This window comes from Centroberyx affinis, unplaced genomic scaffold (assembly GCF_046629955.1).
Source record: "Centroberyx affinis isolate AG114_WGS23_722 - 3 ecotype Tasmania unplaced genomic scaffold, CSIRO-AGI_Caff_v1 ptg000634l_1, whole genome shotgun sequence".
Taxonomy (NCBI): domain Eukaryota; kingdom Metazoa; phylum Chordata; class Actinopteri; order Beryciformes; family Berycidae; genus Centroberyx; species Centroberyx affinis.
Genome location: NW_027279260.1, coordinates 113,686 through 127,455, shown reverse-complemented (window position 1 = coordinate 127,455; position 13,770 = coordinate 113,686). Strand labels below are relative to the sequence as shown.

Genomic DNA, 13,770 nt, shown 5'->3' with positions numbered 1-13,770 from the left:
TTTAGCTGCGATTCCCTCCCACCTTTTAACCCTGTAAAACCAGCAATGCATGACTTACAATTTACCAAATTATAATGATTACTTCCAAATAATGTATTACAAGAAAACCCTCGGGCATTCTAAAAAAAACCTTTTCCACATGGGTGGTTAGCCTTTTCCTTTGGGTTTCCCAGTCCTTTTGTCCATATAAAGTCAGCACCACCCGACTCCTTCACACAGCAAATCATAGCCAGGTCCATCCTATAATGACAAGACCACTTCATTTTGCTAAATTAAATAAAATATGGTTTGTGGGCTTCGGAGCTTGCAAATTGAATTACTCCTTTGAACTTACAAATGTCTGGGGGCAAAACCACCTCCCTCAAATAATGACCTTTGTTTGTTTCCCATGGCGGACACAGATTCTCCCTCACCCATGGAGCTTTTGCCTGCTATTATGGGATGTTCTTTTTCTGTCAGCTGGAAACCTAAACAGACATTTAAATCTGATTTATGATTTTCCAATGCGGAGCACATCTCCTGTCTCAGAAATGATCTTTTAATCGTTCACTTCACAATCCCCAAAACAACATTTCGGGCTATTATTTACAAAATGCATCCAGTTAACATTAGTGTTGTGCATGTTTGTGGTTAAAGTAAAAAAAAAAACAGCTTTGTATTTGTGAATCCAAGTAATGAGAGAGACTATTGAGTGCAGATTCGGTCCTTAATGATTTGTGCATTGGCTCCAGAATTACTCATTGGATCAGTCTGTGTGAAATCTTGAGAACAGAGCTGAGTAATGTTGCCCTTTGACTTTTGGGCTTCTAATGCTTGTGTGTGTTTGGTTCAGGTCACAGATTTGAGGACAACCCCGGTGTGAGGCGCCACCTGGTGAAGAAGTCGTCGCGATGCCAGCTGTCCCGGACCAGCAACAGTTCCACACCGCTGTCCAGCCTGAAGAAGAAGAAGAGAGCATCAGATAAGAAAACTCATGAGGTGAGCAGCACACAAGCCACAGTAGTAAACACATTTGCCACAATAAAGCATTCACTGCTGTGAATGTGTGTCTCAAAAAAGATTCAAATTAACTCATTGAAAATGATGAACATGATGACTACATCTACATTTACACAAATCATTTTTTTTAAGTTGATCAATTATGTTTTTTATGCAGTTGTAAATATTCAATATTGGGTGAAGACGTCCCTTTTCAAGCAACATTTTCCACAATAATATTCCCTGCTATCATGCGAATTACAGTAACATTACTGTGATTGAACAGGCCTTTTTTTTTTTAAGAATAATTTCAGATTTCTTTTTAGACTTTTTAAACTTTTATGCTTTTCTCTGTTTTATGTATTCATAGTCACATCTGTGAGATTGGATTTCTCTGATCTATAGTCTTACAATCTTCAGCCATTTTTTCTGTAGTTAGGTAAGCAGCATTAATTCATCAAGCCTCTCCAAGTAGTAATCAGTATTGGGAGTGAGTGCTAAAGCTCTTGGAGTGGAGTGTCACCTCAAACACGTTCCTCTTCATTGACTTCAAGGTGAGTCACCAAAAAAAGACTAAAGAGCATGATTGCTACTTGCGTTTTCACTCCAGTTTGAACAGCAATAGTGTCACTAAACCTCAAAAAAGTGCCAGGGTCAGTTTATAGCTCTGAGAAAGCTTCATGGAAAATGATTTTAATGAAATATATCTGTTGAAATGTGACAAAAGTCCGCTCCAAACCACTCAGTTATCCTCTTAGCTGCATCCAAACCACTGAGTTATCCTTTCAGTTGGCCCCTATAAACATCTATGTAGACTGTGTCATTGAATTAGCTATCTTCGTCATTTGTGTATTTTTTTTCTATCAGTATAATGTCATGTTTTGGTAAAATATCCCTCCCATCCAAGATATGCCCTGCAAAACCTTTATGTTGGATGTGTTCTCTGTAGCAAAATCATATTCTTTGGGTAGATTATTATGGGTTCCAAGAATGTTCCTTGCCTCATCGGTACAAGTTACATACTGGTGAAGGTTGGAGTGAGGAGAGAAAAATGTGGGGGAAGTTGACAGTTTTTAATATGCTTGTAACTGTTCCCAGTTCCTAGAAACTTCATACGGTTTCTGAGAACTGGGAACATGCAGATAGAGATCATACTAATCATACAGCATCAACAATTTAACTTTGATGGATGCTTGTTTTTTCCAAACCACCCAAGACTACAGTTTGTTCACAAAACGTTTCAGCATATCCAAGGGGTAATCACTGACACTGGCCTTACCTTCACAACCACAGCATTTAAAACCATGTGTTATATTTGAGCACTAAAGGTGACTGATCCTCAGGTGTTTGTGGAGCTGAATGAGCTGATTGTGGAGAAGGACCATGAAATGCGATGGAAAGAGCGCGCTCGCTGGATCAAGTTTGAGGAGGATGTGGAGGAGGAGACGGACCGCTGGGGCAAACCTCACGTGGCGTCGCTCTCCTTCCGCAGCTTGCTGGAGCTTCGCCGCACCATCACACACGGTAAAAGGCCCTGGTTTGGTTTATTTATCAAAAATGAACAGATGCAGATTCAGATTAAATAAAATCCATAAGGGGCTTATAAAAACATCTCACTTCAAAAAGAAACACAAAAAATTCACGCCCTCAAGTCTTTATCATCTTTTGTTGGAAAAACCAGCCTGATGAAGATCCATTTTCAATCAAAATATTTTCTGTTAGTGTTTGTCAAAATCAACGGTGAAAAGACAGCTAATAATGTGTGGGTTTGAATGATTTTGTCTTGATTCACCTTCATGGAACAAACATTGAGTCTTACACAAAAAACAGAATTCTATTGTTTATTTTTGGCTAATATGGACAATCTTGAAATAGACAAAGATAGCCCACATTTTCTTCTTTAAAGAAACAGAATACAGGTTATCTTTGTTTATTTCAAGATTCACATTCAGCCAAGCACCTAGACTGGATGTACCTACTATGTATCTCTGCTTTTTGGAAAATCCAATCTCACCAACTTTTCTTTCCTGCCCTAGGTGCCATTCTGCTGGACCTGGAGCAAAACTCACTGCCTGGCATCGCCCATCTGGTGGTGGAGACCATGATCATCTCTGACCAGATCAGAGCCGAGGACCGGCCCAGTGTTCTCCGGGCTTTGCTCCTCAAACACAGGTCAGTCAGCATGGTAACACTCACTGACTTGATATACTCATCCTCTGGTTGGGGCATCGGGGTCAGCCAGCTAGTGTGGTATCCTTGGAACAGATAGGGGGTTAAGTATCTTGTTCAAGGATGTTTCTGAAGGTATGACCGCACAAGGATCCAATCCCGGCCCTCCTGCTGGAGGAGAACCTCATTAACCGCTAGGCCATTCTGCTGTGGTGGTTGTTGAAAGGCTTAACTGTTGGAAACTGAACAGGCAATTTCCAAAATGTGACATTCAACAACACTTGGCTCAGTGTTTGGTGTACTTCCCCATGGTGGATTAAATTGCAAATGTCAAGACTTCAACAGGGACTTGAAGCATGGACCATCAAATTAACCCCTCACATCCTGAGTTTCCTCTTAAATTTCCGAGACGCCACTTTTTTATAGCTGCACATTTCACATCAGATGGAAAAAATCTAGATGTCTCATACACATATCCCTGTAATTCAGTGTGACATATTTGGTATCTTTGGAAAGCTTGGGATCTTGACTAGAATTTAAAATGAAGTTCTGTGGGTTTGAATAATGCTTGGCCGTGAAACATGCGTTTGTAATGATGGTGTCGCCAGCGGGACCGAGAACTCAGAGGGAGCAAACTGTGCACTTTGATTTGAGAACAAACAGACTAACATGCTATTAATAAAAGCAATGACACAAGAGTTGAGTTGAAAGGAGATTGATTATTGAAGCATCAAGCTGTTGGAGTGTCTTTATGCCAAAGATTTACTTTCTGAACCACTGAGTGGACCAGCCAACAGGACCAGCAGTCCCTTTGCCCTATGATTTTTTGGTGCATTTTGGTTTCTGTACAGCTGAGCAGGTTGTGTCAAGCCGGCCTATTAGCCCGCTGCAGCTGAGGTCGATGGTGTGGTCGGAAATTATTGGGTGTGAAGCTGTCGATTCAGTGTAAGCCTAAGTGATGGTTATGGGACACAAGAACTTACTGTTGACCCCTCTGGAGGTGTCATGATCCGAATTCAAAGGAGCATCTGTGATAGGAATTGCCCACTTGATAACCTCATAGACATTCACACTTCCAGCCACCTGCCTTTCTAACATCCAAGTTTCTACACAGGCGCTCACATTAATTAGCTCACAGCATAGTTACATTAAATGTGTATTGGTAAATGTGTGATCAAATAAATACAAGCACGTGGATGTAATTATGTGACATGTTCTCACCTCACTCCCTCCAGCTCCCTCAAATCACCACCGCTTATTGATTGGCATTGGCATTGGCATGCCAACTAAACTGACCTAACACATCTGGCCAAAGGCACAGTGTGCTACCCGGGGTGCATGATAGATTTTTCACAGTTACATAATGAAAAAGCGAGCTAACTTAATGTCAGCTGTCAAACCGAATTACCGAATGGGATTTCCCAGGTTCGATCAGTAACTGTAATCTTCATGGACATTGCTGTTGTGTGGTGGCACTTCAGCGGTTTGGATAGATCATACCACATAATGGGACATAATTAACATTATTATTTATTATTATTTATGTTAAATGCTGTGGAAGTCCGTTGAGTGATACTCGTACAGAGTGACTTTTTGGCAAATAAGCTCTATCTCTCTCACACACACACACAAACCAACACACACAAAAACACACACGCAAACACATAATTAGACAGTCAGCCAACACTCTCAGCACCAGGCCCTCATGTGCTCATCCCGTCTTTCACAGTCTTTCCACATCATTTCCCAGCATGTCACTGGCTGCTTCCACAGGAAAAAAAACCTCTGTCATTATAGCCATCGGCGGTCGGAGATACGAGATTTACGACGTGGAGAGAAATACATCGAGGTGCTGTTAGAATTTAGCTCATGGCTTACTCAGTCCGCTTTAAAGATCCTCTGGACATGTCACAAGCACAATTCGCTTCAGTGTCACACCTCGTTCCTTTGTTTCGGGGTGCCGCCGGGTCCAACTTGGGCGCCGTCTTATTGGACCGTGCAGACCTAATGAGTGAGGTGATGTCACCGTTGGACCGAGCGGCGGTGTGATGAAGCGGTGTTGAGGGGCTTGGTCGCTGACGCACAGAATACTGCTGCTTCCCTTTAAGAGGCAGAGAAAAAACATGCACATGTGCACACAAGCACAGATAATAAGGCCACACAGCCTTGTCTCGTAGCGTTCTGTTGATGCTCTAATGTAAAATTAACAATAAAAAAGTTACGACGCAGATGTCGTCGTAATTACCATTTGATTAACTTTGCTATAAAACTGGAAAGATTTATTAAATCAGTCATTCATTTTACATACTCGCTGATTCCTATTCATAATTGCAGATTGCTGGAGCCTATCCCAGCATGCATTGGGCAGAAGGCAGGGAAACGCCCCGGACAGGTTGCCAGTCCATCACAGGGCGAACACACAGACAGACAAACACACTCACACTCGCACCTATGGGCAAGTTAGAGCCTCCAATTCACCTGACCTGAATGTCTTCCCACTGCAATTTTTACGTTGATTAGACGTTTAAAACACGTCTAAATGGCCCATAGCCGTCTAGGCTAAATTACGTTTAAATGGGGTTGAAAAGTGAAAGTTTATTAGATGTCTATACATAGACAAAATTATCCTAGGCTATATGAGAGCTACGCATAGACGCAATGTTGAAATGACTTCTTGCGCTCAGATAATTATCTTGTAGGCTAGTCTACAGGACTTCTCTGGTGCATATTTTTGGTATTTACAGATGTTTATTCATTGTAATAATGTATTTACTGCTTGGTCTAAAATAGGTCTATACATAGCCGTAATGATCCTGGGCTATATGAGAGCTAAAGCATAGACGCGACGTTGAAATCACGTCTTTTGCTCAGTGGGTTTGAACTGTGGGAGGAAACTGGAGAAAACACACGCAAACACGCAAACTGCACACAGAAAGGACCGGGGCAGGGAATCAAACCCAGGATCTTCTTGCTGTGAGGCGACAGTGCTAAGAAAGATTTAGCTAATGAATATTCTGAATCTATGGGCTGGGTTGCCACTGCATGCAGTGACACTATTAAATATTTTGAATGGACAGAAGGTAGATTGGGCCACGAATCGTGGCCGTGCACTTTTCCTGAATCCCAAATTGTCCCACAGCCACAACATGCCACTACTATAATTGGAGAGTGGTTTGTGTGTTTGTGTGTTTGTGTGTCCCACCATGGAGGAGAGGAGAGGAGAGGAGAGGAGGAGACAAGGACAGGAGAGGAGAGGAGAGGAGAGAGGAGAAGAGGAGAGGAGATGAGGAGAGGAGAGGGGAGGGGAGGAGACAAGGAGAGGAGAGAGGAGAGGAGAGGAGACAAGGAGAGGAGAGGAGGAGGTTATAAATTCTAGTCCTCTTAAAATAAGCGAAAACTGCACTATAAAAAAAAGCAGAATTATTTCTTTGTTTGCTTTCCTTGTTCAGGCTGGAGAGATGTCACATGGATACACAAGCTCCTGTTGAGCTACCGATAGTTAGGAGAAAAACGTATTTAGCATGTGTGGTTGTATCTATGAAGGAAAACAAAATAATGTTCTGACATTCCTTGGGAACATGTCTCAGAACCACCTTTCAGTCTTCCCACCTTGCCTTTACCTTGCTGGTTTGTGTTTTGAGCCGAATTTCTGCAATAAGAGAGTCCGATTATTTAAAGCTGAACTGAAGTCTGCGAGGCTGAATTCAAGACAATATCTCCTGGATGAACTGAGAATGACACCTGTAATTTTGCTGATACCAGCGATTTCAGCGTGATGGTAAGTTTCTAACCCCTTTCTCCCCTTTCTTTCATTTCTCCCAGCCACCCGAGTGACCTGAAACACCGTTTCCACCGCCACCACTCGTCCGCCAGTCTCCACGGCAGCTTCAACCACAACCACGTCCAGGACACCAACCTGCCGCTGGTGGCCGAGGAGCACGAGGAGCACCACGACGGCAAAGGGCCGGTATACGACCCCAAACAAGACGTGTTTGTGAGCCTGTTTGTGAGTTCGCTCGGCTATTTTTCTTTCGCACTTATCTGTCTCTTAGTTGTCCAGCTCTCTTTACTCCGCACGCTTCCAAACTATTTGCGTCAATTTCAGAGGTTGGCGATTTATCCAAGATATGCGATCCATCCGGTGATAGCCTGAGGGCGTAGTTTGAACAGTGCAGCTCAGTAAATATGACTTAACGAGGCCAAGTAACTGATTAAATACTTTTGACAGGAATCCACCAGGATAATTAAACTCAGCTATCTAAATGGATGGAGATAAAAGCAATGTTGAGCTGTCTTTTTCTAGTTTGTGGTTTGCATTAACTTCTGAGAATCACCAGTAAGCATAGATTTAGCCATGATTAGAGTAAATTCCTGATGTGAGGCCTGTGGCTCTTGCGTCGGTCTTTGAAACACTCCTTCATGAGGTCAGAAGTCGTGTAGGTAGTGCTTGAAGTCAGAGAAAGCAAGTCTCCCTCTACCACATGTGTCAGATTATGTTCTTAGTCAGCTTACAGGTGCTCCTAGTTAAAACTTCTTGATGCATTAACTGTGAAAAGTTAATGTTCCCCATGGCTTGAAATGTTGGCAAATTTAAAACAGCCCATTAAAAAAAAAATACAATTCAGGAACAAGTCATCCATCTTCGCAATTTTAGAATGAGCCGCACAGGGGCATAAGAATAATATCGCAGAATTCATACATACATGTAGGTTGCTATTTCCACTTTAAAGTTAATTTCACATTTATGGTCCCGTGCTGTATTATACTGTTAAATTATGCATGCCAAGACTATGTTGTCGCTAATCTTTGCGCTGTTCCCCCTCCAAGAAATCCCTCCACCCCCTGCCTCCGGAGAGCCATCCAGCTGCAGCCAGATCCATGAAACTCCTGGCCAAGATTCCCAAAGATGCTGAAGCCGTTATTGTGTTAGTTGGTAAGCACAGAACTGGCAAATAATGAGAGGATTGGTGGGATTAATTTGCTTTTTCTCTATCTCTCTTTTTTGATATTTTGAATTAATTCCAATCAGCAACCATAGCTAACCACTTTCCAAAGATTTTCACATATGGGAGCAGTAATTTATCCGTTATTGTTAGGGATTCTCTCTAGGATGATGGACATAAGGCCGTGTAATATTGAGTGTGATGTCATTTCCATCAATTGCCATTGTTCCACACCAATAGCCATCACAGCTTGATCTTAAAAGCTCTTGGTTTTAGGTTTCTTCAAATCTTAAGCATTCACATTTGGTTTTAAACCTTGGAAGTTCTGGTGTAAGACACAGAATTACACCGTTTTCACCTCTACATAGCATGGTACTTGCTAATAAAAGCTTGCTTCACATCTCATGTAAGGTGTAATAAACAGATGACGAATGCCCTGTTAGCCAAAGTACCGTCTAACAGATTCTGTTACCAAACATGTCACTCTAAACGTGGTGAAGTGCAAAATCGTGCCCCAGTGTAATTCACTAAACAATCTGCCGTCTGTTCTCCTCCACCCAAGGCTGTGTTGAGTTTCTGGAGCAGCCAGCCATGGCCTTCGTCCGGTTGAATGAGGCGGTGCTGCTGGAGTCGGTGCTGGAGGTTCCCGTCCCGGTGCGCTTCCTCTTCGTCCTGCTGGGGCCCAGTCAGTCCAACGTGGACTATCATGAGATCGGACGCTCCTTCTCCACTCTCATGTCTGACAAGGTAGCTGTGAGCTGGCTTGGATGAAGCGTTGCACATTTCAGTCATATCATATGATTGAAAGGTTTCATTCCAAAAAAACAATAGAAGAAAATTAACATTCATTCATTGCTCAATATTAACACAGAATAATTCATCACATCACCAGAAATAATACCATTTTGTACACAAATGTCCTAAGATAAGTAATGACTTACTGAGTTTATTGTTCATGTCATGTCATGTCAGCCATATGTTTCTAGGTGTCATTATTCAATGGCTTGATGGACATGTCATTGCATAATTAAATTTGTTAAAACAATTACTTTCCGGTAATTTTTGATGAAGTGAACCCTCTTTGATATATGGCTTTCTTCAGAATAATGAAACCTCAGAAGTAAAAGCTTTACAACTGAAGAATTCTCTTTTTTCTGAACACTGATAAGACATAATGGAAATTCACATTACCTCACACCAATATCAGATACTATAAATATACAATTACAGTTAGAAATATCCCATTGGCTTAAATGGACTTCCATGAGTACTGATATCTTTTTGCCCTAGAACTTCCATGAGGTGGCCTACTTTGCGGATGACAGACAGGACCTCCTGAATGGCATCAACGAGTTCCTGGACTGCAGCATCGTCATCCCGCCCTCGGATGTGGAGGGCAAGGACCTGCTGAAGACGGTGGCCGACTTCCAGAAGCAGATGCTGCGCAAGAGGAAGGAGAGGGAACTCAAGAGGCACCAGTCCTTCGCACCTGGACTGGAGCAGGACAATAAAGGTACTCAATGTAGTATTTTCAGGCCCAGATCCCCAACTCTTAGTCCAGGTTTGTAAGAAGTGTTTTGCATTCTGGAAGCCGAATATTTCTGGAAAATCATCTGCAGCCCAGTTTCCTTTTTGACAACATAGTTCATTTTATGATGGGGCTTAAAGGGGCGTCAAGTAATCTATGATTTTAATCAACCTCTGTTGGTGACCAAGAAATTTCAAAATTGACACATCTCTGGCTCAGCTTGCAGTGGCCTGTAATCAACACAAATAATGACTCACATTTTCACAAGTAAGCAAGTAAGCTAGCTAATTAGAACAGAGATCCAACAGAAACGTAATGTGTCATCAGAGGTGATTTATCACAACGTAAAAGTTTTTGTTCCACAACAGAATACAGGCCAGAAAGTTTTTAAATCCAGAAATCTCAGCACCTGGTGAAGTAATCGTTAAGTCATCGGTACTGATTAACAGCCTGTCAAACCCTCGAAGATATAGTATGCTCTTTTTGTGTTATGGGACAGTAAAAGCATCAGTTTTAGAAATTTGACAATACATTTCAAGATGTTTAGTTTCCATCACTTCACTAAACAAAAGACCCTTGCAACTAGAGATTTTTGGAATACAAGTTACACATTAAAAGACGTAGCATTACACTTTTGCTGCTTTTTTAGTAGTATATGATTCTAAAAGCATTCATCTCTACAAGTGTAATAAACATATGATGAATGCATTAAAAGTGCTATCTGGCTGTTTTATACCTTCCTGTTTTTAAACTCTATTTTTGACTTTTTGATTTTTATTTCATGGGTTAATTATCATTAATAGTAGTAGTAGTAGTAGTTTGATTAGTATTTTTAACCGACCCTGTAACAAACCCATAGAGGTGAGTCCAGAGGAGGAGGAGGAGGGGGACCAGGAGGTGGACCCCCTGAAGCGCTCGGGGATCCCCTTCGGAGGCCTGATCCACGACATCCGCCGCCGCTACCCGCGCTACGTCAGCGACATCAAGGACGCCCTGGACATGCAGTGCATCGCTGCCGTCATCTTCATCTATTTTGCCGCACTGTCGCCCACCATAACCTTCGGAGGCCTGCTGGGTAGGTTTGGTTTGGCTTTTATGGATGTGTGATGGATGGATGTGTGATTATTTTCTAAGTGAATGATACAAATACAGGCAAAACAGTGTTCTAAAAGTATTTTTGTATGTTTTTGTGGCTGTTTTGACACACAGGGGAGAAAACAGAAGGCATGATGGGAGTGTCTGAGCTTATCGTCTCCACTGCGACTCTTGGAGTTATATTCTCGCTGCTAGCTGGTCAGCCCCTTCTCATTATTGGCTTCTCAGGACCCTTACTGGTGTTTGAAGAAGCCTTCTACAAGGTGCCTGAACAGAATACAGAGAAATCCTAACAGTATACTTTACACAGCTGTCACACAAAACCTCATTAACTCCATTTTGATGATTTTCATGTTTTTATTTGATTTGAAGGTTTACCATAATCCTTTGAATTATCATCCTTTGATTATTTTATCGATAATAACATGTAACTGCTGGAATTTAGTTACTATCTCAGTCTATTATATTGCAAAAGAGTTACATGTTTCCCATTTGGCTCTCCATAAACACGTTATTATTTTGTCTTTGTGCCTTTATCTCAGTTCTGTCAAGCCCAGGGGTTTGAGTACCTCACCGGCCGGGTGTGGATTGGCTTTTGGCTCATCTTCATCGTCCTGGTGATTGTGGCAGCAGAGGGCAGCTTCCTAGTTCGCTACATCTCGCCCTTCACCCAGGAGATCTTTGCCTTCCTCATCTCCCTCATCTTCATCTATGAGACTTTCTCTAAGCTCATCAAGGTAGCTACTCCAGATAAAATACAGTACAATTAACTCTATCAATAGTTGAACAGTAAAACACTTTAGGATACCTGAAAGTATTTGGATAAATTACGTTGTTCAATAAATACTTTTTGGCACCCTGAAATGGCAGATCATGAACAATTATTACCATTAGTAGTAGTCGTAGTGGTAATAGTAATAGTAGTAGTAATAGTAGTTGTTGTAGTAGTATTGATGCTATTGATGCTATTTTGCACTGACGTTAATGATGTTGATGAAGTCAAACTGTTTGATTTAATCCTCCTTCCTTTCATCTGCAAAAAGTCACAATAGCCAACCATTTGAAGATAAACTGAGAGTCTCTTTTTACTTTCAGGTATTTCAGGAGCATCCACTGATGGCAAGCTACCCATCTGCCTCCTCCCACACAGTGACCCCACACTCCAGCAGCCACATGGACGCTGGTGGGCCCCCAGTTGACGACTCTGCCATCCTTAACCAGCCCAACACCGCTCTGCTGTCTCTGGTCCTCATGATGGGCACTTTCTTTGTGGCCTTCTTCCTCAGGAAGTTCAGGAACAGCCGATTCCTAGGTGGAAAGGTATTCTGCTCTACTGCACGTCCCAACAAACTTTTACTCACAGTGGATGCCAGGCTTCTCATGGGCATCAATTACAGGAAAGATCCACCGTAAAAACAGCTAAAAACAGCTATTGGCGAAGCACCTTGCATTTCTGGTTCCCTTTTGTGGTTTGGTTGTGTTTTTCTTATTCCTGCGGATTACTGGCCAAACGTAGATGGCATGAATTCATAAGATATTTCCAACAGCTACAATGGAGTTTGATAGCAAAAAATGTTTCAACAATGTAAAACATCAAGGGTAAACATCAGGTTTTGGTGTCAGTCTGGTATCAATTTCTCCACCAACAGCAGCCTCAAAAGACCAGAATGCAGTGCAGCCACTAAAAGTGTTGTGTTTTAAGTAAGGGGCTGCGAACATTAACACAGTGTTCAACTAGTTGGCTAGTTAGCTATATTTATATGCCCACACACCAACCTTTGATTGAAAGCAACAAGTTCACAACCCTTCTCTGGGGGTTGTCGAAAGGCATTCTGGGAGACGTAGAACTAGACGAGGCAGGTTGAGGGAAAGTGGGTACACCAGAAAAGTAAATTGCAGCACTTCATCACAGAAGAACTCCTGGAATGCAGTGAACACCACAGAATGATCATATCTAGGTATCCAAGCGTGGATTTTTCCTTTAAATTGAATTAGAGGGTGTCATGCTTCATAACTCTCAAAAGCTCAGCTGGTTGAGTGGAAAACGTGTAGGTTTTGATAGCAGAAATTCTTAGGTTCCTGGTTCATCTCTGGTTCGTGATGGGATGAGCTTTCTGACAGGTAATGACTCTTAGAAATGTATAGTTTTGTTAGTTTAGTGTTTTTTTTTTAAACTAAACCATTTGCCTGAGTTGTAATCAAACCTGGGCCAAGGTGAATTCTTACCACTAGACCACCAGAAAAACAGAGAAAAGGCTAATTGTATTTTCTTTGGAAAACATCTATTATTATGTTATTGTGCGGTTATGCTATACTTTGATCTGAGTGTTATGTTTTGTCTCTCAATCTCCCCCAGGCCAGAAGAATCATTGGTGACTTTGGCATCCCCATCTCAATCTTATTCTCAGTGTTGTTGGATTACTCCATTCCTGACACTTACACACAGGTAACCGCAGCAACAGTCCATTCATGCTAATAGGCACACACTCACACACATGTGCAAATACAACATGAATGCAAAATTGTCATTCTCTCACCTTATATTAGAACTGACTGCTACCTTTGAAGTAGAATTTTTTAGCAGTACTTTTTTAAGGAAATAAAATGTCAAGTAAAATACATCTCTGCACTGATACCACCATTCCTCCATGTCGCATATCAATATTTAAGCCCTGTCTTCCTGACTTGTAGAAACTCAACGTGCCTTCGGGCTTTTCGGTCACGTCTCCTGAGAAGAGAGGCTGGTTCATCAGTCCCTTTGGTGACAAGCACCCCTTTCCTCCCTGGATGATGGGGGCGTCTATTATACCCGCCCTCCTCGTCTTCATCCTCATCTTCATGGAAACCCAGATCACCTCGTACGTATGATTATCTGGTAATGCTCTGGGTGTGGAATGTGTGTGTGTGTGTGTATGTGTGTGGTAGAAGTAACAGTAGGAGCAGTTTATGCTATGAAAGTGTATGAGTTATTAGAATCTCTTACTAGGCTCATAACATGTTAGGCTTGTTTCAAATTAGACTGTGGTTGCAAAAATCGGATTCCTGCTTCATAAGTGC

At 41.9% G+C, this 13,770-nt stretch overlaps 1 protein-coding gene across 1 annotated transcript in view; it reads left to right on the top strand.

Moving 5' to 3' along the window:
- The window catches only part of slc4a3 (solute carrier family 4 member 3), a 48,770-nt gene that overhangs the window by 31,117 nt on the left and 3,883 nt on the right, over positions 1–13,770 (top strand). The window contains exons 6-18 of the mRNA XM_071518776.1: positions 833–978; positions 2,322–2,502; positions 3,015–3,150; positions 6,970–7,135; positions 7,975–8,080; positions 8,653–8,837; positions 9,381–9,603; positions 10,478–10,693; positions 10,828–10,976; positions 11,256–11,450; positions 11,809–12,033; positions 13,070–13,159; positions 13,405–13,571. Coding sequence (XP_071374877.1) covers positions 833–978; positions 2,322–2,502; positions 3,015–3,150; positions 6,970–7,135; positions 7,975–8,080; positions 8,653–8,837; positions 9,381–9,603; positions 10,478–10,693; positions 10,828–10,976; positions 11,256–11,450; positions 11,809–12,033; positions 13,070–13,159; positions 13,405–13,571 — 2,185 coding nt within the window. The remainder of the gene's footprint in view (positions 1–832; positions 979–2,321; positions 2,503–3,014; positions 3,151–6,969; positions 7,136–7,974; positions 8,081–8,652; positions 8,838–9,380; positions 9,604–10,477; positions 10,694–10,827; positions 10,977–11,255; positions 11,451–11,808; positions 12,034–13,069; positions 13,160–13,404; positions 13,572–13,770) is intronic.